The sequence below is a fragment of the Pteronotus mesoamericanus genome, unplaced genomic scaffold (genome assembly GCF_021234165.1).
Source record: "Pteronotus mesoamericanus isolate MK-2021 breed Mesoamerican mustached bat unplaced genomic scaffold, CSHL_Meso_final scaffold_99, whole genome shotgun sequence".
NCBI classification, from domain to species: domain Eukaryota; kingdom Metazoa; phylum Chordata; class Mammalia; order Chiroptera; family Mormoopidae; genus Pteronotus; species Pteronotus mesoamericanus.
Window position 1 is genome coordinate 8,640,468 of NW_026555330.1, and position 26,024 is coordinate 8,666,491.

Genomic DNA, 26,024 nt, shown 5'->3' on the forward strand with positions numbered 1-26,024 from the left:
CGAGGCAGGGTGCAAAAACACGGGGACAGCACCTTGTTTGGGAAAGCCTGCACGCGGGGCACAGGCTGAGATGGCTGCAGGGAACAGGGAGGTGAGTGGGCGCCTGATAATGACACTTTCTGTGAGTTCCAAGAAGGATGTGACACGACCAGACCCGCATCCTGGGGAGAGCACAGTGGCAGCAGGATGAGCAGGGGGCGGACGGGTCAGGATTTCACGATGGTCCAGCCGTGAGTGAGAGGTGAGCAGCGGGCATGGACGACAGGGCTCACTCCTAAGCAGATGTGCGCATCCAGTAACCGAGGTAAAAAGGCAGGAGGAGGAGGTGGGGACACTTGAGCTGGACACGCAGGACTGAGACACCTGAGGACACCCACTCAGCACCCACTGAATTTCTGCTGCGTCCCTGGCATTGCGCTGGGGGCACAGCGACAGGACCCGATGGTGAGGAACGGAGACTCCGGCTGAGGGGAAAGATGCACGGCGGGGTTGCGGGGTCACACGGGACCTGAGGCGGACCTTTCCAAACTGCATTTGGGGACGTGCGCCCGGGGTTCAGGACGGAGGCGGGAGGCAACACAAACGTGTGACCCGAAAGGACGGAGCTCTCACTGCCAGGGTCACACTTACATTCCTGTGGCCGTTAAATCCGAGGGTATGGATGACACTGTCCAGGGAGAGTGGGCGCAGGGAACCGAACCCTGTGGAACATTTAATATTTAAACAGAACATGAAAGAAGATGAAGAAGCCTCCAAGATACTAGAAAAGGAAAGGCCAGAGGCATGGGATCCCAGGAAGCGAAAGCTTCCAGAAGGAATATGTGGCCAAGTCAGGCAAGAACAGAAGTACTCAAAGGCAATGACTGAGATCATCAAGAGAGGGCAGAAGGTAGAGTCCAGGCTGCATGTATGTTTGGGAATAAAAGGGCAGTACGTTCTTTCTGGAAGTTGGGCTATAAAAAATGTGAGAGAGAGGGGGAGGGAGGAGGAGAGCAAGAGCCTGTGGAAGAGCAGTAGATAGAAAAGGATGTAGGGCTAATTAATGAAATTTTGTGTTTTCAATACGAGAAAGAATTCAGCTCTGGCTGGTGTGGTTCAGTGGGCTGAGTGCTGGCCTGCCAACTGCAAGGTCGCTGGTTCAATTCCCAGTCAGGGCACGTGCCTGCACTGCGAGTTCCATCCCGTTTGCGGTGTGTGTGAGAGGCAACCGATCGATGTTTCTCTCTCACATCGATGTTTTTCTCCCTCTCCTTCTCGTTCCTTTCCCTCCTCTCTAAAAATAAATAAATAACATTCTAAAAATACCTCACAAGGAGGAACGAATGGCAAGGTTAAAGGTACACACAGGACACGTGGACCCCAATCCCGCAGTACCCTGTTATAGCTCTGTGTGTGTGGCGGAGAAGCACGTAAAGAGGGGGGAGGGGGGCATCATTGCAACCTTAGGCTTTTCATTGGTCAGAGGATAACCCTTAGAGGAGATAAAGTGTTTAACCAAAAACTGCATAATTGAAACTCTGAGACTCACTGATCTATTTCAAGTCATATACCCACAGAATATTAAATCTGGGAGGGACGATGGGAATCTCACAAATTAAAAAACCAGTCAACTACACACCCATACCTGCTATTCCCAGATGGATTTTGAGGGTCTCTCCCCCTTTTCTATCTTCTTCCAGAGATTCGGCTTCCCCAGCAATTGGTATGGACATTGACGTAGAAGGAGGCCTGTGAATGAGCATTTTGAAGGGTCAGAAGTTGGTTTACAGGTGAGACCGGCTGCGTAGTCAGTACACGGCCTTAGTAAGGTGCCTGGGATGTCACGTCTTTGAAGGTGGCATTATTAAAAATCAACAACTAACGTACAAGCATCCTCAAACCTGAATACAATTCATGGCAGGGGGCAGGGGGGGTTTCCACAACACAAAATGAGAGACCAGAGAGAGAGTCTGGAAGAGAGACAAGGACTCTGCCAGCATGTCCCTGCACTGTCAGTGGAGGGCGCTCCGTCCGCCCACCCGAGGCACAGGGGCAGCGGCTCCCAGTCCCTCGGGCCTGAGGCTGCAGGGCGCTGCCCTGTGCCAGCTGCCTCGGTGTCTACACCATCTCGATGGCTCCACTAACTTCTTATTAGAGTCCATGGTTTTCTGATCCACCTTCTTCTTGAAAACGGTTCACCCCCCCTCCCTCCAGGGAGAGTGTGTAAAGATTTGCTTTTTGGCTGGATTCTCTGGAAGCAGGTCAAGGGTGTATTTTTCTTGGCTAAGTCAAGGCTCCCACCTCCATGTGGAAGCTGTGAAGCAGGAAGGGGCAAGTTTGAGCTCTAACAGGACTTATTTTTTCTTTTTTAATAAAACATCCCTGGACTTCTGAGGTTGATTTTCCAGAGGAAAACCACATTCCTCGAGACTTGGTGACCTGAGCTGAACTAGGAAGGTGGCCCAGGGATCATGGAGCTGACTCGGGGCCTTGGGGACACAGACACATAAGATTGCCACTACCCCTGTTTTATTTACAGGTTACTTACACCCCAGCATCTCCTAATTTCCAAAACTCCACATCCCAGTGAGAAATCTTCAAGTATTTACCCTGAAGGAACATCAAAGTCAATATAACCCCACCTCAATCTGTTCCCCTCTGCGGTCCTTCTCTCTGCGTGTGCCATCACTATCCGCGAAGTCACCAAACGAGAGCCCTAGAGAGTCTGCCTCTGTCTCCCTCCTCCTCACGCTTCTCCATATCCAGTCCCTGTCCAACTCTCAGGTTCTCTCTCAATAGGCGTGTAGTAGTTTTCCTGTTCATCACCTCCTCGCCACCTGCCCGAGGGACTTTAGTCTGCCTTTGTCCTTTTCCTGGATGGTGACGCGCGTCCCCTAGCTGGCCTGCCCGCCCCGGTGCCTGCTACTGCCACTGTGCTCTTTCTGAAATGGGCACATGAACAGGTTACTCTCTGACTTAAAACACTTCAAAAGGCCCTCAGGGATAAAGCTCAAACTCCATAGAATGGCAATACAGGCCCTGTGCAACCTGGTCCAGACCTACCTCTTCAATGACCAAAAGCTGTACTTTTAATACAGTAAGTCTTCACTTAACATCGTTGATTGGTTCTGCACTTTAAGAGGAACAAGACCAATTTCACAGTGGGCCGACTGATATAGACAAGGTTCAGTTCCTACATTATCTCATCAATGTTATAACAAAACAATGTTATTAGAGGACCTGCTGCAAAGTACTGTAAAACAGCTTGGTGAAAAAAACCCTGCATTCAATTTTCTGTAAGAAAAACTAATGTAAAAGAAAATGGGAAGAAGGGAATCTACAGTCAGTCATTAATCACTGATGGTGGCCCAGGCCTGCCTCTCTAAACTCTTTTTTATTTTTTTAAGTTCTTATCTTCGTAAGGCCAGCTCCTTCGGTTTTCCTTCCACAGACGGGTGCCTGCACCCTCCACCTCTGAGACCTGCCCCCAGTGCTGGGGCGCCTGCCCCGGCCCCTTCCCCTTTTCCCTCCCTCCCTCCCCCTCGGGCTCCATCCGCTCTTTCCTGTCCGGCCGACCTCACAGCGCCACACTTCCAGCAACACCTTCAGCGTGGCGCCCCGTGGCCTGCGGCCTCGGATGCCTGGAGAACCCAGCCCTTGATAATCTCAGCCCTGCACTGACGGCTCTAATACTGGGGCCCCCAGGCACGGCAGAGAGAGCCCATCACACAGGGCCAGTGCGAAGGCAAACGCAGGACCTAAGAGCTTGCTTAGCAGGGCCCCAGCAGCTCCCTGGAGAGCTCACCATGCTGAATCAGCCACCACTGAGCACCCTCTTTGGTTCTGAAAATGTTTTCGTATCCCTTACCGGACAGGATTTAATATAGCTCAATTATGGAACAAAAGAAATGGGGTTATTTGTTTTAATGTCACAGTCATGTTAAGAGCATATGAAAAATGACCTCCTGTGATGACAATCCTACTACGTGGCACTGTGTGACCGCTCCGTGCCCTGTAACGGTGCCACGAACTTGGGCAGGTGGCGCTCTCCCCCTGGAATGTCTCTCCCCGCCTCCCTCACTTCATAACTCCTCTTCATCCTTTAACACTTCGCTCCGTGTCCCTCCCTCAGTGAAGTCCTCCCAGAAACGTCGTCAGACACCCTGTTCCCCATGCCTCAGTACCACCATGTGCTGCATGTCCGACTCCCACAGAAACAGTGAGTCCTCCAGAGCGGTGGCCGGTCTCAGCTCCGTGTGGTAAATGTCAGCACGCGGTAGGCAATGGACGCACATGTATTGAAAGAAGGGGTGCATCCCCGGACCCTGAGACTCAATATCCTCACTTAAAAACATGGCGAATGCTCAAATCAGAGTTAAGGATTAAACTGGGAGACAGCAGTAGTCATGAAATCATTGTGACACATGTTGATTTCCTCCCTTCGAGAACATGAACGCTCCTGCGTGCTAGACTCACGCGGGCCATGTTGCCCCTAGGGCTGCTTCACTGTTGTCGAATGCCAGGGGAGTGTACAACCGTCCCCTCGAAACGCCCCTTCCCTTTGCCATCAGCACCAGCGGCTGGCTTTCTTTTTGGGAGAACAAAAACTTTCAGTCTTTTATGAGAGTTGGTGGGTATTTGATGAGTTGTAGAGAACTACAAAATGGAGTTTAGGGCAGGCGGTTAGAGGCTGACTTCCCAGCTGTCTTCTTCGTACTTATTGGCCTTATAGTACAAAATTTGTTTCAGAACAGTGACACAATCTATGTCACAGATCCTCAGCTCATAAAACATCCAAAATGGCATTTCAATCTGAGAATGTGAAGGGTCAGCTCTACTCTTGTTAGGCTGTTGTTGATGTTGGGTTTTTTTCCCCCTGGAATTTTTTTCCCTTTCTTTTTGTTTTTGCATTTTTAAATCTTTTTTTTCCTCTTGTTTTTCTAGATTTTAAAAACTGTATATCATGAAAAATTCAAAGACAAAAGCGGAGAGAAGAATAGAATGAGCCTCTCCAGCAGTTATTTAAATGTGTCCAAGAGATAGACGGTCAGGTGGCTCAGCTGCTCTGCGCCTTGGACTTGGCTTACACAAACACTTTTGAACGGGCTTCATGAAGGCACAGCAGGGTATTACGCCTTTTGCCCCTCATTAGAAAAATGTTACATACAGGAATTCACAACACAGTTGAGTAAAAAAATTTGTGGCTAACTATTCTGGAAGAAAAAATCACCAAACTAGATAACTTCCAACATTCTTTTCAGCCCTAAAGTAGTACTGCGATTTTACAGATTTGATCTATGTTAAAATATAACTTGATAAAAAATTTACCTTTTCTATCTGTTCAATCATTTTCCTGTTCAATACCTACTCAGCATGTAAGTGGGGAGGTGCCCCCTTTCCGCTTAAGTTGCACAATTGCAGACATTCAGAGAAAAGGGAAAATAAATATTGGGGGTTTGATTCTCCTAAGAAATATTTTTATTTCTCTTGTGAGGAGGTAATGCCTGTTTATTCTAATAAATTATAAATGTCTCGATAAATATAAACTCTGGACTGTCCAAATTGCATTTATGGAGCTAATACAGAACCTAAGGCGATTTATTTTTGAGCTTTTCAGCATTTGAGTTTCACAAGCAGAGAGAGAAAATGGCAGAGAAAGGGCCCGTAAGAGGCTACTCAGGAAAAGTCCACGAGAAGAAATGATGAATTCACTTTCTCCCATTAAGACTTTCTCCCACTAAGTTTTGCTACTCATTTTCTCATTTCATCCTAAAGTAGTTCCATAGGAAAACATTGTCACTCAAGATCAAAAATAGTATAGCAAAAATGGTTTAGTCCCAAGAGAACGGGAAATTAAGAAAAAGCCAGGAAATTATGATTTGAAAGATGGTGGCACAGGAAGGCTAAGTTAGAGGAAAACGCATGGTTTTAATGAAAATGTATTAAAAAATATATTTTCATCCTTATGAAACAGTATGTAATGAGAACTATATAGATGCTGCTATTAAAAACATGAAATTGATGCATAGGGACATAATTCATGTTTACTTTTCTAACACTTTTCTCAGATATTTAAATAATATCTAAGTTTCATGCTTAATTATTAAGCGTCTTCAGGATGGCCGTCAGGCCCCCCCTACGTGCTCCCATTCTGTTCCCTCGCCCGCCCTCTGAGAAGCCTCGTACACATCTTTCCTCTTTCCTCAACACCCCCCTCCACACTTCACCTTCCTGCTCTTCAGCGGTCACCTGGTTTCCTATTTCACTAAGAAACAGGAGCAATCTGACAATAACCTCTATGTGCTTCCACCTCTCGTGCATCTGCACCTGCAGCCACATTCCCTGCCTTCGTCCCCTCGGGAAGCCAAGGCACCGTTCCAGCTGCGTTCCCTCTCCTCCTCTGTACCACGCTTCTCCCTCTCGATTGGACCATTCATAGGCGTAAACCAGCACAGTGGTCCCCCCTCGTCTACGGGGGACTCGTTCTAACTGCGCATAGCACCGAACCCTGTATATACTGCTTTCCTGTACATATATACCTATGATAAAGTTTAATGTATACATGAGGCACTGTGAGAGATTAACAGCAATAAGCGATAATAAAATAGAACTGTAACAATTCAATCAGGGTTATCTGTATACAAGCACTGTGATATTAAGAGTCGATCTGAGATCTGACAAGTGAGCAAGTACTCACTGTTTCCAAATTTTCTCTTCCAAAATCCTGACTCCCTTCCAGAAGGCTGTTGTCTAAGGATATTCTACAGAAATACTTGTCAAGGTGACCAACAGCGCCTGTGTTGCAAAAGCCAAAGGTCGACCCTCAGTTCCCACTTCTGGGGTCTGCTTCCATAGCAAGTGACTCAGTCAATTACTTCCTCCTTTTTGAAACAGGCGTTTCCCTTGGTTTTAGGACAGATTCCCCTTGGGCTCCTTCCTCCTACCTCCCTGGTTGTTCCGTTGCTGGTTCTTCCCTGGCTCCCCAACTTCTGACATGCTGGAGTTTCCCACACTGCTGTCCCTGTCTTCATTTATACTCACTTACTCTGGGTCATTTAATCAAATCTCATGGCTTCAAGGGGGTATCTATCTAGGTGCTGCCGATGCCATGATCTCCAAGCTTGTATCTCCAACCTGGTTTCCCCCTAAACTCTGTAGCGATATATCCAACTGCCTACTTGACATGCTGGCTGGATGTTAAATAAGGATTTCAAACTCAACGTGTCCAACACCCAACGCCCAACCTGTTCCTCTTGTAGACCCTCCCATTTCAATACATGGAAAAACCATTCTCCTAGTTCCTCAGGCCCGAGCCTGGGATTGATGAAAACAGCTGACTAACTCGTCTCCCTGGCCCCCCGCCCCCGACCCCGCCGCCTCACGCCCTCACAAACTGCTCCCTGCCCGGCAGCCAGACGCAGCCAGACGCCAGGTCACCTTACTCCCTGCTCTAACCCTCCGGGAGCTTTTTATCACACTCAGATTGTAAGTCGCCTAGGAGACTTATTATAATGGCCTACAAAACTCTCTATAATCTGGTCTCATCTCCTATTACCCTCCTCTGCATTCACTCTGTTCTTGACACACGGGTCTCCTGGCAGTCACTTGAACATGCCAAGCCCACTCCTCCCCGAAGGCCTTTTGCCTTTCTTACCTCTGCCTCAAACACTCTTTCCCCAAACACGTGCGTGGCTGCTTCCACCTCCACGTCTCCACTCAAATACCACAGAGAGGACTTCCGTGGCCACTCCATGTAAAACAGTGACACTTCTCTCCACTGCGGTCCTCCTACCCTGCGCTACTTTTCTCTGAAGCACTCTTATGGCCATCATTAGATTACAAATTTACTTGTTAGTCTGTTGTTTGTTTCAGAGTATAAGCTCCAAGATGCCAAGGGCCTGGTCTGTTTTTCTCCTGCGCTTTCTGTCATGTCTAGAACACGGCCTAGCACATGGTAAGGCCCTAGGTATTTGCTGAAAACATGAGCAAGTCCAGAGAGGTCAAATGAGAAATTTTAATTTGTATAATTTCACCCAAAACCTGAAGATGACAAACAGTCTACAGGTTAAATAACTCAGGGTGTGCAGAGCTCCCTGGGTAACAGGTACGAGTACTTTCCCTGAGGGTCAGGTGAGTCACCAGGGTGAGGAACTGTCCCTTCACTGGCATTAGCTTGGGAACACTACAAAATAGGAATGTTAAAATTGAAACAAGGAAATCACTATTATACTTTCAGATAAACAACTTAATTACTGGGCATCGACTTACGTTTTAAAACATGGGTCACCAGACATCAGCTGCATGCTGATTAGAACCTAAAAGTGAAGAAAAAGATATTGTGATTCTGCGAAGTTTCCTGATGGGAGAAACCCGGCTCTGCTGATTCACGCAGCCTCCGCAGCAGCCTCCGCAGCAGCCCCCGCCCCCGCAGCCGCCCGCCCGGTACGTCCTATTTAGAAAGGCTGAATAAAATGACTGCAGACTCGGATTGCATCCAATACTGAATTGCTGCTTTATACAGGCATGGATTAAAAATCATTTCTAATACTCAAAACTTTGTCATTGCAAATACCAGGGTGGAAAAGACAGTAACAGAAAGCAAGTGCTTCAGCAGCAACAGCCCCGCGCAGCGAGTTTGTCTCCGGCCTCCCGGGTGTTCCCCTCCAGCCTGCTGTCTGTCACTGCAGGGGGTGCCTGCTGGTGGCTGGCAAGAGCAGAATGCTCCCTCCCTTCCCCCAGCTTTGGATCAGACTTTAAAGTGCTGCGGATGTTTCCTGACATGCTGCTGTTCACCAGTTGCTGACTGCCTTTAAGAATCAGCCATGGATCTTATGTTCTCCTGGGACTGACAATGGTAACAACATTAACAATGATCACGATTGGAGAATTATTATATGCCAGCCATGAGATAAGGGTTTTATGTGCATTATTTCATCTAATCTTCAATACTTCTATGAAGAAGATTACTCTCTTCTAAGAAGATACTTCTATTGAGAGAGTAATACTTCCATTTTAAGCCCAGGAGGTTAGGTGATACTGTCAAGATCAGGCAGCTAGTGAAGGGGTCTAAACCCAGGACTGCCTATTACTAAAACGCGTGGTCTTAATAAAGACTGCATGTTGTCCACTAATGGCTGACACGTATTTTTCTTCAGTCTCTTCTCATTCTTATTTCTTCGCCCCAGGGCCTCCGCTGCTACGCTTTTTCTCCTTAAAGGCTACGCTCAGCCAGTGTGCGACCTACGTGTGCTGTGCTGGCTTCCTCATCGCCTCTCCTTACACAGAGCTCGACGATCTGGTCTCCAGCGCCATCAAAACAGCACTTTGGAGACAGAGATGGAGACAGAGATGGAGAAGGCACGGACCGCTTTCAAGAAGCTGTTGGGAGGTAGAATGGAGTAGGGGTAGTGGTTGGAGGAGAGGAGAAGCTGCCAGAGCTGCTGCTTTGTATGTTAACGAGGACGGCTCATTACAGGGAGAGATGGTCAGGCAAAGGGATCCTCCAAGGGGCATAGCTCCCAACTCAGCCAGCTCTGGACTCTAGAACCTAGGAGGAAGGACAGACTTCTCACGGGCAGAGGGACACTTCATTCACCGTAAGAGGAGGCAGAAAGGATAACAGGGCTGGAGAGGCTGGAAGACTCATAAATCCTGTGATAGGAAGGGAGAGAGAGAATTTGAGTTTAATGGCATCTGTCTTCTCAATAAAGGATAAAACTGAACCATTAGCTGAGGGCAAGAGTGTTGTGTGTAGATAAGAGGAGAAAAGCTATGAAAAAGAATATCTAGGTCTGGCTGCAGAAACCCACGGGGGCTGTGGCTGAGGGGACGGAGAGCTTCTGGAGACCCAGACACTTCCTCTTAAAGGGCCCGCACACGGACTTAACTCCGTCTCACTCTCTCAGAGCTCCAGCCAGGGAAGTGGCTTAAAAGGCCCCAGGGCTGGAGGGATGGGTGAAAAAGGTGAATTGATCATGTAGTACAAATTAGTAGTTGCAGAACAGTCACGGGGATGTGCAGCGTAGGGAATACGGTCCATGATATTCTAATAACTACACGTGGTGTCCCATGGGTATGAATTTATTGGGATGATCACTTAGTAACTTATAATGATGTCTAATCATTGGGTGTACAGCTGAAACGAATATATTGAATATCAACTGTAACCGAAAGACAAAAATGATTAAAGAAGAAAAGGAAAAGAACACGTAGGTAACTGGGAAAGGAAGCTTCTTACAAAGGAAGCAGAGCGAGGCCGCTGGACGGCGGTGAGCACGGTGTTAGTAACTCCAGCTAGAACCGGTGACTCCTTCCGCAACGTTCGACAGCTGGGACACAGGCCCCCGGAGCACAGCCGGGTCTGATTAGGGTTGGGCATTTCTCAGGGGACAGCAATGGAGGGAGATGAGGGCAAAGCACGGAGGGGCACTTTCCATTTCTTATCATCAGGTAACACACCATCCTGGGGTTACCTAACTGAAATACAGCAAAAAGTTTGCCCAGTGAATCTTACCAGGTGCAAGGCCCTGTACAAACGTTTTCTCACACGGTCTCATTGGATAAGTATATGCTGCCTGGGGACACCAGAATGTCTAGCTCCTAATGGGACTTGGAAACAGGCGGGCAGACGCCCAAAGTGAGTTCCAACTATGAATTCACTGGTGAGAAGAGGACCCAGTGGCGTCCACGTGGCTGCTGCAGCTGCTCTGGAAATCACCGTTTGGGAACTATGAGCAGTTTTAGGTGCTCGGGCACCACGCTCCCTCTGCGCACGAGCCCTGAGGCCGTAGTGGTTGTGTGTGCCCATCCCTGAACAGTCGCAGCCCCAGAGAGAAACGGCTCACCAAGGTGAACTTCTGTTACTTTTCACTGCATCTGTGAATCTGTGACGGGGGTAGTTTTTCCCTAAGTGGCGGGTATTTCAGTGCTGTGCTCCGCTGATGGTATCAGTGTTGACGCCCTTCTTGCCCTTGCCAATATACAGATAACTAGGCTTATCTAAAGGCAGAGCACCTCATTTTGGTGACAAGTAAATCTTGAACGTGTTTACCTTAAGAATGGAATTATCCTGTCTTGTATTTTTGGTATCATAGCCTTCCAGTAAACAGCGACGAGTGGTATTTCCTGATCCGGCGAACTCTGCCAGGTTTAGATCTGCAAAGCCCAGCTATGAAAAGAAAAAAGAATATATTAATAAGAATATCTACTAGGCTGCTATCATATTCTTCTTAAAATAAACATTCAATCCATGTTCTAGACAAGATATCTCAATCTTCAGTCACTTGGCAATGTTTGCCATCTTAACAATACCTGTTCTATTATTTGCTTAACATGTGTCTTTAAATTGGCTCACTTTTGGTAAAAAACATTTATTACATATTGTTTTCTTATCTTAAGCAATGCAATCTTTGAAATCACGGATGTGATGTCCAAAATATATTTTCATATGCACATTAAAATATGTAACTGTGGTAGTAAAAATAAATAATGCATTTTCAGCAACTAAACTTGCTGCAAGGAGCAGGGGAACTTAAACTAGAGGAAATACTAGCAGGCCAACCAGGATCATTTGCATATGCACACAGAACGCGGACCAGGCTGGCTTCTCCCTACTCTGGTCCTGCCTCTATTTTCGGGCAGCCACAGGGGGCTGCGGGCAGTTGCAGGTTGTTAAATCCACTGTCTCCACACAAGCACTGGAATGACTTAAGTGTATGTCACACCCTTTCTTTGGCACCAACCCCTTCTCCTTCAGCACATCCCATAACCTTGTCTTGCTGATTGCCCTCGAGCGGAATATTTCTTGAAAAACCCGACTTCCTCCCTTCCCCCAAGCTGAGCTCTCTGGGCTGCTCTACAGACGTTCAGCTCCAACCTCTTCCTCCCTTGAACCCCCCCCCCCCCCCCAAGGCTTGGGCACCACTTTCCGCTGCTACCAAAGATCGCCCTCCGGTCTTTCCTCTGATTTGGGGCAACCCTCGTTTTTGTTTCCAAGTGGTCAACCTCATCATATCTTTTTTTCTTTTTTCTTTTTTTTAACAAATTAAGTCTATTCTACATGACCAAGTGATACAGTTTTTTGTTATCAAAAAAAAAGCTTTGAGTCTAGAATTATTAAGCACGTTTCCCTGAATGCATATAAAGACTACTGACCATTTCAAACACTGCTATAAGTTGCTCACTTTAAGATTTTAACAACACACTGGCAAATATGAATGACATTCAAGATGAAGATTTTAAGTGCAGACTAGAGCATTATTTTAGTAGCTTTTAACTGGTACAAAAAGAATGAAGAATAAGAACGCAAGAGCCCAGCTGAAGGGCCACGAGCCCCAACTGCCGTGAGAACCCATCACGCCGCAGGCCACGTCTACCTAATTTTCACTTGGTTACTACGGTCTTACTGCCTCTCTTTTAGGGGGTTCAACAGATCAGCCACAGAGCCTGGGTACGTCCAGGTCAAAGTCACATCCAAGGGAGCACATGAGGACTCATGTGGCCATCTGGTCACACATCACCCACGTGCCCTATTCCATACACTATCCTTTCTCTCTAAACCTGGCCCCCCTCCTTCGCGTCTGCACTCTGTGCTGACGCCTTGCATCTTACGTTGCACAGAAGATAAAAGCAATCAACAGAGCACCGAGCTTTCCTGAGCTCTTATCACCGGCCACATCCACTCGCCTGCCCGCTGAGCCCACACATCGCCTGACCGTCCTGGAAGCGGGCCGGCTGGGCTCCGCTCCGAGGTAGGCGGCTGCCCTCCTCTGGCCCACGTGGCTCCAGGGAGCCTCCCCTCTCGCGTTCTGAAATGTGTCTTCCCTGGTGGATCATTACCGCCCGCAGGAAAACATGCTGGATCTTCTCCACCTTAACGAACAAAAGTAAACAGGACCTCCCCCCGCATCTCTCTCCAGTCTACTGAACTAATTTTCTGCTTCCCCCTTTCCTCCGAAGCTCCTTGAAAAAGTCGCCCAGGTCGCTGGTGCCTCTGATCTTGGCCACCCCAGCAGTTTCATCTCCCTGCTGTAGACACAAGGTCCTTTTCCTTGAAAATGCCAGGGGTACCTCAAGGCCTTTATCTACTCTTGTGCCTGACAGAGTCCCCCTCGGATCTTCTTGTCACTTTCTTCCTCACTCCATTCAGGCCTATGTCCCAATGTCATCGCTCTAAAGGGGCCCTCCCTGACCACTCTAAAGGGCACCTCGCTCTCCTTTGCCGTGGGCACCTTTCACCCCAATCTGCTTTATGTTGCCCCTTAGTACTTACCCCATCACGTACATACACGTTTCCTATTTATTTTGTTTGCTGTCTGTCCCCTCCCCCAACCCCCTAATAGAATGTAAACTCCGCAAAGGCAGGGAGCTTTCTCTGCTTTGCTTACTGCTATGTCTCCAGTCCTTAGAACGGTGCCAGGAACACTGTCTGGCCCATGGTACGCAGTCAATACATATTTACAGAATAAAAACAGCCCGCTGGCTTCCCACCCACTGTTGGAATGCTGGTATTAGGGTGTTATTAAGCATAAAGAAAGTTAAAGAATCTGGTCGGTCCCCATTAAGGAAGCACGTCACAAGGTGGGGTATGTTTCCCGCTGAAGGTCGACATTCAGTCTGCACCTTTAGTGCACCCGGCCCTGTTCTAGGCACCGGAGAACAATGAACAGGGCAGATAAGGGCTGTCTTCAAAGGGCTTACGTTCAGGCGAGGCACCAGACAGCCTGCATTTCCTCCTGACTTTCTCTTTGGCTTCACTGAGATAACCGTCTCATTAAAATGGTATCTGTGGTCGCTATTATTTCATTTTCCAAAAGAATTTTGAGCATCTACATTCCAGCGAATGTTAGGCATTAGCAATATATATATATATATATAGATCATTCCTAGTCTCAAGGAGCTCACAGTTTTTAATAAGGAAAGACAGAGGAGTTCCTATAAAAAAAAAATCTATGCGCTGTGCCAGCAGAGGGTGCAACTGCAAGAGGGAGGAAAAGAAAATCTCGCAGCGGGGAGGGATGAGTAAGCTGAGGGTTCAGTGACACCTGCGCTGGCAGGACAAGAGAAGGGAGCAGCGCAGGGACGGCAGGAAAAACAAGTCACGAGACGAAGAGGTTAAAAGAGCAGGCGCACTGCAGGGAGTTCAGGAGGCAGAGCATCCAAGCACAGGGCTAGTTCCGAGCACAGGGCGAGTCCCTGCCTGGTGTGTCATGCGTGCGCATGCGGGGGGGGGGTGTATGCCCCAGTGTGTGTGTACACGCATGTGCAGGCAGATGATCTGAAAACCAAGATGGGTCTAATGTGCTGGGTTAGAGACGTCACCTCACTTTCCTTTACGGGAAATAGACAGCGGCTGACAAATGAAAAGTGAGGGAGCAATAACGGTCATGTCTGAATTTGAGAAGGATCACTCTGGCGAAACTGAGGAAGGGCTGGAGGGCGACAACACGAGAGAGCACAAAACAGGCCAAGGCAGGTTTTACATGAGAAAGACACGGCAGAACCTGATGCAGCGCCCTTGGGAATGGAGAGCGGAGATGGTTTTAAGAGCTTCTGGAAGGGAGAAAGCAAGAGGATCTGTCAATCACAGCAACTCTGTTGTTTGCCCGCCCTCCATTCAATGCCCTGACATCCCTCGCCAGCAGAGCCCTGATTTTACGCCAATGTCTACTCTTAGCTCATCCATGCACACAAGGAAAGCTTCCCTGCCTCTAGCTCCTTGTTAAATTGTGTTCAGTCTAAGCGAACCACGCCAACCCACTCCTACTGCCCACGACTGGTTTAGGAGCGAACATACGATCCAGCGGTGGCCAGTGCAGGTACGGGGAAGTCCTCTGGGGTCACTCAGGGAAAGTTTTCTCACTCCAAAGAAGTGCATGGGGAAGCAGCTGGATTTTGTCCTAAGTGAATGTGTTGACTAAAACTTTAGCAGCCACTCCCCTGGTGACCATGAGGAGAGCTGGCCAAGGACAAAGGCAGCACGGAGAGAGTGAAAGCCTAAGAGGAAGGCGGCACGGTTCCTGATGACCTTCTCCAGTGGGTGGGCTCAGCAATCCGGAGCAGCTCCACCTCACATCTGCTTGTTCTGTGAGATGAACAATCCTCTGGGCGAGGAGGGTTTTCTGTTACTTGTAGCAAAAAGCATCCTAACTGACACTGCAACCAGCTGGTCTTAGGGAGTTAGGCAGATGTGATGGTTGGAACTAGTGCCTGGGCGTTGGCTTAGGTGACCGATAGATGGAGATACCATCGCAGAAACTGGGAATAAAAGAGGAGTATGTGGGTTTCTGGTAGTATTACTAATTCCTTCCATTCCACAAGAACGGCGAATGCATTCTTTAGTAATTCCACACAGGTACTGAAAGTATAAAGCACAGCAGAGATCATGTACATACAGAGAGTACGAGGGCAGCGAGGAAGGGTCCTATTCTAGCCGGGGAGGTAGGATTGGAAGTACTTCCTGGGAGAATGAATCAACAGATGCAATTGCTTAATGCAAAACAGCTCCTCCAGGTGGGAAACTGAAACTCAAGAACATCCCATACTCGGCATTTACAGAGAATATGCCAAATTAGTTGTTGAAGCCAACTGTTCCATCTCCAAGTTGCTTTATTTAAAAACATGCTATTTGAACAGCAATTAGAAGAGCAAACTACTTAATTGTTACGTTTAAAAATAGCAATGAGTGGTATTACACATTCCAAAAGAGTTAAAGACTATTTACTCACCTTTGCATAAGCTTTTCCACCTTTTAATTCCTGCCAAAGATAGAAAACACTATTAGCTTATCACACCATTAAGAATTTAAAATGAAATGTATATCAAATAATTCTAAGTAGGCATTTACATACTGGCAAATGTAGACAGTATAATTCTGATGATCTTAAATCCAACTATTTTGATGCTCCTCCAAATGCCCAGAATTTTTATTTAGAATTTAACTTAAAGCTGAAAGCAACAAATGGTGAGAAAATAAGCTAATATTTGATCTACTTGCTGAAGAAATTGCCAAAAAAGGTTTTAGACTCATTGCAAGCAACTGAATCTCCAAAGAAAGGTTAAATTACTTAGTTAAGCATATTAACACACTACAGAAAGATTTTAGTAAGAGTCAAAACCCTCGCCCTGGAGACAACCACTGTTATCAGTTTTTAGGAACTGTCCAAACGATGCTTAATGCACATAGATACACAGACAGATAGGTTCCCCTTTTACTCAAATGATACCATACTATATACACCTTACTGTTCCACCTTCCTTACCATATATATATGGCAATGCCTCCTGTTATCTACTGTGAACAAGACTGGCAAAAGTGAAAAAATAATAAAAATAATATATAGCTAAGATGAATTTAAAATATGAAACTCTGCACTAATTTGACAAATCTCTGGATTTAGGATCTACACACCTGCGAAAATAAGTGTCTAACGCTTAGAATTATGCCTAGCACAAGATAAACACTGTTTGTATGTGTTTAACTAGAGTCAAAGCCTCCTCCACCCCACGACTTTTAAAAATGTGTTTGCTGGATGGAGTTGGCTTTTATCTTTCTTGCATCAACCAGATACATAATGTATCATCTACCATTTCCGTATTTAAAGTGGTGAATTTAAATAAGTTCTGAAGCAATCGATGGTAAATTCTATCTTTTAAAAGATTTTATTTATTTATTTTTAGAGAGGGGGAAGGGAAAGAGAAAGAGGGAAACTTCAATGTGCAGTTGCCTCTTGCACACCCCCTACTGGGGACCTGGCCCACAACCCAGGCATGTGCCCCGACTGGGAATCGAACCAGCGACCCGTTGGTTTGCAGGCTGGTACTCAATCCACTGAGCCACACCACCAGGGCAGTAAATTCTATTATTTATAAATATCTGCTGCCCCTCCCCTTCCTGTCCCACTGGTATAAGGCATGGCCATGTCACTATGTCTACCCCCTCTTAGGAATTACCACATTTTTCTTCTTTTTTAGGTTATTGTCATATCCCTTAATAACATTCTGCATTAAAGCAAAAAAAAAAAAAAGCCTACAAAACTTTTTTCAGAGGATCCCTGTCTCTTTTGGCTACTTCTTTTCTTTGCTCCTCTCTGCAGCCAAACTCTTCAAAGACTTAACTGAATTTGTTGTATCCCAGTCTCTGTTCAGTCTAACCAACTGGCTTCTGTCCTCAGTTTCCTGCTGCAATAGCTCTTAAGATTGCCCATGGCCTTCCCTTTTGTTAAAGCCAAAGGATCTCCCTATTTTTTTCTTTGGATTTTTGGTCATGCAGCTATGCCTCTTGGTATGTTTGGTAATTTTTGTGCATGATAACTTGAAGAAATAATTTGAGGTTCAGAGTAATGTTATTTTCCTTCATAGAAAATATACATTTGCACCCTGACTGGTGTGGCTCAGTAGGTTGGGTGTCGTCCTGCAAACCAAAAGGTGGCCAGTTCAATTCCTGGTCTGGGCACATGGCTCGGTTGCGGGGCCAGGTCCCTGGTTGGGGGCGTGCAAGGAGCAACCAATCGATGTTTCTCTCCCTCCCTTCTCTCTAAAAAATAAATAAATAAAATCTTTTAAAAATATATACACCTGCTTCTGGTAAGTAGTAAGAGGGCAGACCACCTTTACCAAGCAGGGACTGAGCCGACTAAAGCTGAGTTGGTCTCTCTCCGGGCCAGTCTACATCCACTGCGCTCCTCCTCCGAGGCTGACACTCAGAGAGCCCCACCGAAAGACTTGGGGTGTCTACCGAGGCCCCTTCGGCTGCTGGGCCCTGAACTCCAGTTTTGCCCCTTCAGACCTGTAAAATCAGGCCTTCAACCTCAGTTTGGTTTCCTAACTTCTCTGCCATCACCTTTGGCCCAGCTTCTTAACCGCTGCTTGCAAATCAGCACATGCTTTGAGGGTAAAGGCAATGCCGAAGGTCAGGCTCAGCTCTTCACGCTTCCTTTGTCTATGATTCTAAGTCCCTAGTGCCTTGGCAGCTTCTGATGCCTTCAAGCAGCTATTTTTAACATGCTGTCTAGTTTTTCTGGTTGTTCTCAGAGGGAGGGGTGATCTGGAACAAGTGAGTCCATTAATTTCAGAAGTATAAGTCCCCAGGTTTATTATAGTCTTAGGGCCTTTTATGAATTAAATTGTAGGCCTCTCCCCCACAAAAGATATACTGAGGTCCTAACGTCCAGTGCCTCAGCATGTGACCTTATTTGGAAATAGAGTCTTTCAACAGTAATCGAGTTAGAATGAGGTTCTAATGCAATATGACTGGTGTCCTGATTAAAAAAGGAGACATTTTAATGTAGTCACAGCCACATACGGAGGGAAGATGGCGTGACGACACAAAGGCAGAAGACAGCCCTGTAACTGCAGTGACGCGTCTGCAGGCCAGAGACGCCTGAGGCTGCCGAAGACCGGGGAGAGGCACGGAACGCTTTCTCCCTGAGCGCCTTCGGCGGGAGCGCGGCCCTGCCGCCACCTTGGTGTGGACCCCTGGCCTCCAGGACTCTAAAACGCTGTATTTTGGTTGCTCTATGTTTTTTGTTTCTATTAATTTTTTTAAATTTTAATTTTTAAATTTTTATTGAATTTATTGGGGTGTCACTGGTTAATCAAGTTATATAGGTTGCAGGGGGACAGTTCTACAGTGCATCATCTGTGTATGGTCCTGTGTGCATTTTGTTGCTGTAAACCGCTCAGTTTGTGGTGCTTTCTTACAGCAGCTCTAGGAAACTCACGCAGGGTGTTTTAACTTTCAGGTCTGTGATGGTTAATTTGTGTTAACTTGACATTTTAAAGCCAATAGTTTAATTCGCTAGTAGTGGTAATGAGAGGAGTCTTCTTTTTCACACAGAAAAATGGCAGGATTGTATATTTATGTATGATTTAGTTGAACTATTTGAGATTGCCATTTTTGTAGATTATTGGTAATATGACTCAACCGGACACGTGGAAAGAAAATATATAAAAAAAGAGCCCTCGCTGGTGTGGCTCAGTGGTTTGAGTGCTGGCCTGCAAACCAAAGGGTCGTGGGTTGGATTCCCAGTCAGGGCACATGCCTGCGTGGTGGGCCAGGCCCCCAGTAGGGGGCGTGTGAGATGCAACGACATGCTGATGTTTCTCTCCCTCTCTTCCTCCCTTCCCTAAATATAAGTAAATAAAATTTTTATTTAAAAGAAAATATGGACTTGGAATTAGAAAAATTTGAGCTTGAGTCCCTACTTTGCCACTTACTAGCTATGTGAACTGTGGCAAGTAACAACCTCTCTGAGCCTGAGTTGTCCTGAAAATGGAAAAAAAGAACCCCTACTCTTGGGTGATTAGACATAATAATATGCAAGGTTCCTAAAATAGTGTCTCACAAAGAGGAAGTGAATGACGAGCAGGATGCAGACATACACAGCCCCCCAAATAATACAAAGAAGGTTAACACTTATATGTATCATGACAGCGAGATAAAGTTCTTGAATATCTTAATTTATAACTTCAGATTCTTCACTGTATTTGTCAAAGGAATTTGAGTTTTTGCTGTGAGTGTGAAGCAGAATCGCATGTAACAACAGTTCTGAGGATGAAGCGGAGCTAAATAAAGTGCGTCCGTGACTAGGGGACTAATTATGGTTCCTGACAGGCTATTTTTATACCTTGCGCACAGACACCCTGTAGACACAAGGATCCAGGATGCCCGTGGCGGCACTTGCACTCATTTTGCACATAAATGAGAACTTCTTCCTCCAGTGAACACAGTTTGCTTGCACCACCTCCCTGAGGGGGGGAAAAAACAACCAGTTAATGAACTATTATTGATGACATGATAAAAAAAGCACATGCACACTTTCACCCAAACCTACAATGCAAGAGGGATATAGTAAAAGCCAATATTTAGCCCTGGCCGGTGTGCCTCAGTGGACTGAGCGCTGGCCTGCAAGCTGGAAGGTTGCTGGTTCGATTCCTTGGCAGGGCACACACCTGGGCTGTGGGGCCCGGTCCCCGGCAACCGGTTAAATGCATCTTTTGTACATTAACGTTTCTCTCCCTCTCTTTCTCCCTCCCTTCTCCTCTCTTTAAAAATAAATGTGGTAAATAAAATCTTTAAAAATAGTAATAATAAGAGCCAGTACTTGGAAACAGTGAAATATGAAGGAAACAAATTCCTAACATCGGGATCTCAAAATCTCTGAAGGTTTTCACTGTCCAAAGACATTGAAAAGTGGGTGAATTTACTTATCAAGTCAATCAATATAAACTGAAGCTTCACCATTCATTCGACACACACTACACATGCATCTTCGGGGCGCTGGCTGGGGGGGAAGCGCTCCGAGCAGGGAGGTGAGAAGGGCGGCGTCCCTTCTCTCGCAGGGATCATAGGTCGCAGTGGGTGTAAGAGACAGAAACATAAGCAAGTACTCATTCTAAAAGGAACACCTGTCCCATTCACTCCGTGTTCCAGCCACAAGAGCAACAGCAGCGACCACGTGCTGACAGCTTACCACTGCTACTTAACCTCACACCAACCGTAGGCAGTGCCTGGAATCCACTTCACAGGCAAGGAATATGAGGCACAAGGAAGGAAGTCAACTCAAGGTCATTTAGGTGGAAAGTAGCGGAACTAGCATTCAAACCAGGCCCATCGAACGCCAAAGCTCACGTGTCCCCGAAGGAAAAATCTGTATTTTTCCAACAACTCTGCTTTCTCAGGGTTCCAGCCCTTTTTGTACATGCTGTTCCCTTGACTGTTCCACATAAATATAGAGGCTTGGCCTTACAAAGGGAGGAGAATCACTCTAACATGAGAAGAAAAGGACAATGGGGGAAAACAAAGGAAATATTGTAGAAAAGCAGAAGGAAAGGCGAGAGAGCCCAGGGGGAATGGTTTTGATTTCCTTAGAAAAGTGACAGGTAAGGTTACTTCTGCAGAACAATGGGGACTGATGAGTGAGTTGAAAATTTAGATAAAGGCTGAACATAGTTAGGAATAACTGATGTGGCAAATGTGGCATGGAGTCAACTTGTAGCTGCCTCAGGGGAAGAGAAAAGGGTTTGCATGAAGACCGTCAGGTTTTATGGATGACTCCATCAACATGCAGAAATCCAAGAACAGGAATTGCAAAACCAAATACGATAAAAACCCAAGCACGTGTTTGTGTGTGGTGTGTGTGTGTGTTTAGATCCACATAAACAGACACAAAAATGGGAGCCGAGGGCATATCTTCTGTCCTAATAAATTACGTTGTGAAGAGAACGTACACGTGTCCTGAGGAGCACGCCCAGCGGGGGACAGCTTATCTCCACGGTGACAGCACAGGCCGAATGAAAGTGATTCGGCCAAGGACAGATCTGGAAGTACAACGCGTGTCAGGCACAGGAGGCATGCCCAGTGCGATGCGCGGCAGCTCACCTGTACACTCAAAAACAAATTCTTTAAAAATCAGTGAATAATAATGGCAATAACAAAGAGGGGAAAAAAAAAAGCCAGTTTTTAAAATTGCTGCTCCCCTCTCAGGCTCTCGGGCCCCCAGACCCGAGGGCGGCCTCAGCCACGGCCCTGCAGCTTGCAGGCCGTCCAGCTCACTGGGCCTTCCGGGAAAGGGCTGGGCCTCAAGGCACGCGGTTGCTCCTGGCACTCAGACCGCTGCTGTGTGATCAGGAATCAAAGACGACATTGCAACTTTCCTTAAAAAGTACATAAAAACTTCTCGTTAAAGATGGCAGGAGAATGCTCCCTCCCCAAAACCTTCTGTTTCATGTTTAAGGCATCATTTCACCAGGACAAAGAGAACCAGAGAGGAGACAAAGTAAGTGGCCAGGGGTGGACACGTGATCCCTGAGTTAGCAGACTGGAGCAGGCCGAACCTCACACTGGCAGCGGGGAAAGACAGGAGCAGGGGTCTCAAGGTGGGGCTGGACCAGAACAAAGGAGGGGCACCGGCGGGTGGAGCAGGGGCTGAAAGCTGCTGCGGAAACAACCCTTGATCCTCTCCCCGGCTCCTGCTGCAAGACCGGGACTGCTTCTCCCGGGGACTAAAGCAGAGGGGTCTCTGCAAGACCTGACTGTACGACCGAAGGGCAACACTGGCAGCAGCTCCAGAAGCCTGGACGACCAGAGGTGGGGGGGGGGGGGGTGGAGCTCGGGGACCAAGGAGGGCTCACTGAGGGCTGAGAACTCTTCAGAGGATTTTCTCCAGATGTGGGAAGGACATTCGCTGGGGCATCCAACCAGCCCCAAAGAAAAGATTGAAGGAGACAGGCGGTGAGGGTTCCCGGAAAAACGCCTCAACCAGCTCAACCTACAGTGAAAACCTGAGTCGAAAACCGTTCTCCACGTCGGCAAAGCTTCTAAGAAATTTTGGTGCCTTGTAGTTAAAAATGAGGAAAGGCTCTTTGTATGAAAGACAGACTGAAGCGAACAGCGAAAGGCACCTTTAATAAAGCAGAGTCTGTGCTGGAAGAAGAAAAAAGACTCTCAGGGAGACAGAAGTGACTTTTTCATTTAGCGGAGGAGAGGAGAGAATAAAGACGAGAGTAGACATAAACCAGACAGAACAGGAAAGGAACAGGGAAAAAAAAATCAACAAAAATAAGAGTTCATTTTTGGGGAAAAAATAATCAACAAACTTTTGGCTAAACTTTTGGCTAAGAGAAAAAAAGATGACAAAAATCACAAATGAAAGAGGAAACATTACAATGAATGCCTCAGAAATAAAAAGAATTTGAAGGGACTATGATAAACAATGATATGCCAACAAATTAGACAACCTAGAAAAAAAAAAAATCAATAAATTCCTAGAAACATACAGCTTACCCAAACTGAATCTAAAACACTGCAACTCACAGAGCAGAGGGCAGGCTGGTGGCTGCCAGGGGGTGGGGGTGGGAGGAATGGGGAGGGTGTGGGCCCAGGGGCACAGAATGCAGCGATGCAGGATGCGCAGGCTCTGGAGGGCTGGTGTGCTGCGCGGAGGGCTTAGCCACCGACGCTGAATTGTGCCCTTGAAATGCGCTCGGAGCGCGGATCGTAAGTGTTCTAGAAAAAAAGAGTAAACTGTGTGAGGTGATGGATGTTGATTAACTCGACTGTGGTGGTCATTTCACAGCGAATATACGTATATCAAAACATCCAGTTGTACACCTTACATGTATACAATTAATTTGCCAATTACACCTCAATAGAGCTAAAATATAAAAGTAAGTTATTGTACTGATAAAATGCTTTGGAACCTACCGTACATACTTTTCATAAGCGGCACAGGCCCGCCCAGCGAGGGCGCCCGTAAGCTCGGCCCGGTCGGGGCGGCCACACCCGGCAGACCCAGGGGCGCCGCCTGCCGGCTGAGCGCGAGACGGACCACCGGCGGCCTCCGGAGCCGGCTCGCCTGGCGGGCCTGGGGTCCGCTGGGAACGAAAGGGGCTACGGAACGGAACGTGTCCATTCATTAACTTACAACGTCACACGATCAAGGGTCCCTATTGGAGGAGGAATCCAGAGCCGATGAAGACAGGAAATAAGAGCCCAGCGAGCGCCCTGGGCAGTACATTGCCGAACACGGTCAACACTCAGTAAAACCTGTTGAGTAAATGAACTGACGCCGTGCACCGGCCACATGGGAACAGTGCCAGCTACCAAGTCTTGCCTCTGTGACTTCGCCACCTCCGCGCCCCTAATTCAGCCCCTCACCAGAGCTGCTCAGAAGTACGGCCTCCAGGCGGTCCGCGCGCATCCACCTTCTCACTGCGGCCGCAGAAGGCCTTCTGGAGCGCACACCCGGACTGCCACTCGGCCGCGGAAAGCCCTGCTCCGCTTCCCCGCCTCCTAGAGGATCTGGCCCAAGCTCCCTCCCACGGCCCCTCGGTGCGAGGCCCGGCGCAGCCTGATGACTCGACCTTTTCTGTCTCCTACTGCTGGTCATTCGCCATTTACGTCCCACTAGTTCTCACCTGGATACTTTCGTTCATGTTTTCTTTCCCTCGTACATCTTCTACTCTCCCTTTTCAGCTTCCCTCGTTCACCAGTTTAACTTGAACTCCTTCTGTTTAATCATTACCTCCTCCCTCTAACAGCCTTTCCCGACTCAGCTTCCAGGTGAAAGCCTGGTGTCCTCTGGGGTCCGGCTGCCCTGGTTTCCCTGAGGAGCTCAGTGCCTGCCACTCCCGCCCGAGGACATGGTCACCAGTGAAGGGCTGGCAAGAACTGGCTGGCTTGCTTTCCTCTGTCATTCTGTAAGTCTCCATGCCCCAGGACGAGGTCCTAATTTCCTTTGCCCTGCCTTGTTCGTGGCAGATTCTCCTATGATTACACAGAGGGGTGGGCAAAAGGTTTACAGCTGTTCATATGGAACATAATACAATAATTAAATAATGATACAAGAATAAACTCTGTGTTTCACGTACTCACAACTGTAAACCTGCTTTCGCTCCCCCCGTATATTGCAGATGAACGAATACTGTAAATGAATTTTAAAAATTTGTAAGCTTAAATAATTGTTAACGATGGCCTTCATTAACAGGAACTCAAGTAGAAATAGATATGTTAATTTAAATACTCTTTTAGATTTTGTAATACCAAAATGATAGCCCTGGAGTATTAAACAATTGTGGCAAATAAGAAAAAAAAAATCTCTGTGCCTAAGGCAATTACTCAGAATTTTTTCGTGATAAAAAATTCTTTAGGGCGCACGCACACGTACACATACACACGCGCAGCTGTTAGAAAGCTGTCCAAACTACACAAACAAACAAACAAAGTGGCAAAGTTAGTTCGTGACAATTTGTTGTACTGACAGGTTACCATGGAAACAAACTCAGACTACTTGGCAACCGAAACAAACGCCACGTTAATACATGCTTTCCATTATATGAGTCATCAATTTCCTATGACTTTTACATGGTTGCTTAACCACGTTCAAAAAAGAAAGCAACAGGCTATGATTTGTGTTGAGTCTGGTGAAAGCCAAGTATTTCTAAGATAAAATGATAAAGATGCTGATTGTGAAATACGTAAGCAGAGGACGTAAAAGAAGATAAATGTTGCTATGGCTATTTATGCTTCAAAAAAGTAAAATAAAATCTAAAAGGTCTTTAAAAAATAAAAGTAATATAAAATACAATAAAAATTATGGATCTACTTTTTGTGACTACTTACTGTACTAGTAAATTGCATTACTTCATATTTGGAGAATACCTTGCATATGTATACTCGAGGCACACTGTGCTATGTCTTGGTAATTCAAAGTATTTTAAAGTTTTTAGAAATGGTGATATTAAAGAAACTGCAGTGAAGAATGTAAGCTGTTTTGCCAGACAATATTGTTGCCGGGAGGTCAAGGGCTCGTATCCACAGCCAGTCTATTGGGGTTCAAATCCTACCCCTGCTCCTTGGCAGCTGTTATGCTGCGCACATTCCCTAACCTCCCCGAACTTCCGTTTTCTTCTCTGTGAAACAGGGATGGTAATGGTACCCAAACGTCGTGGGAATTTTGGACAATCAAGTGAATTATTACACGTGGTATTACACATGGCATAAGCCAGGTTTTTGGGACAGCGCCTGGCTTATAGTGGGACTCAATAACACATGTTAGAAATGGTTACTATCAAGAATCTAAGCAGCTCTCAGTCCATTTACATGTGTCCTCCAGAGAGAAATAATGGTTACATTTATGAGTAGGATATTTTTTTCAACATCACTTTATGAAAGATACAGAATCCTGAGAAAAATAAGCCTTTGGACTGAGGCAAAAGCAGCTACTTTGAGACTCCCAGGGTGCGCAGAGTACAACACAGCATAAACGACTCTCTCACAGCCAAGAGGACCTTTCGGCGGCGGTAACTGCGTGGAGAGCACTATCATTCAGTGGGAAACATCTGAACACAAGAAGAGTGCCTTTCACTCATGCCTTCTGCTGGTGGGGAGACAGCGAGGGAAATGGCAATCCAGGTTTGGAGGTTTTAAGGTTGAGGAGCCTAGGAGAGCCTCCTCTGGAAATGTCCACTAGGTGGACAGACAAAGACCTAGAACTCCGAGCGGAGAACGGGGCTGTAGATACGAGGGAAAGCCCCGGCATGTACAA

The 26,024-nt window shown here is 46.8% G+C and overlaps 1 protein-coding gene across 2 annotated transcripts in view; it reads right to left on the reverse strand.

Moving 5' to 3' along the window:
* EEIG2 (EEIG family member 2) overlaps positions 1-26,024 on the reverse strand; it is a 47,732-nt gene that overhangs the window by 8,227 nt on the left and 13,481 nt on the right. For both annotated transcript variants that reach the window (XM_054564737.1, XM_054564735.1), the window contains exons 2-6: positions 19,605-19,725; positions 15,705-15,734; positions 11,030-11,146; positions 8,248-8,294; positions 1,625-1,728 (exon numbers count right to left, since the gene is read on the reverse strand). In XM_054564737.1, the coding sequence (XP_054420712.1) occupies positions 1,625-1,728; positions 8,248-8,294; positions 11,030-11,146; positions 15,705-15,734; positions 19,605-19,725 (419 nt within the window). The remainder of the gene's footprint in view (positions 1-1,624; positions 1,729-8,247; positions 8,295-11,029; positions 11,147-15,704; positions 15,735-19,604; positions 19,726-26,024) is intronic.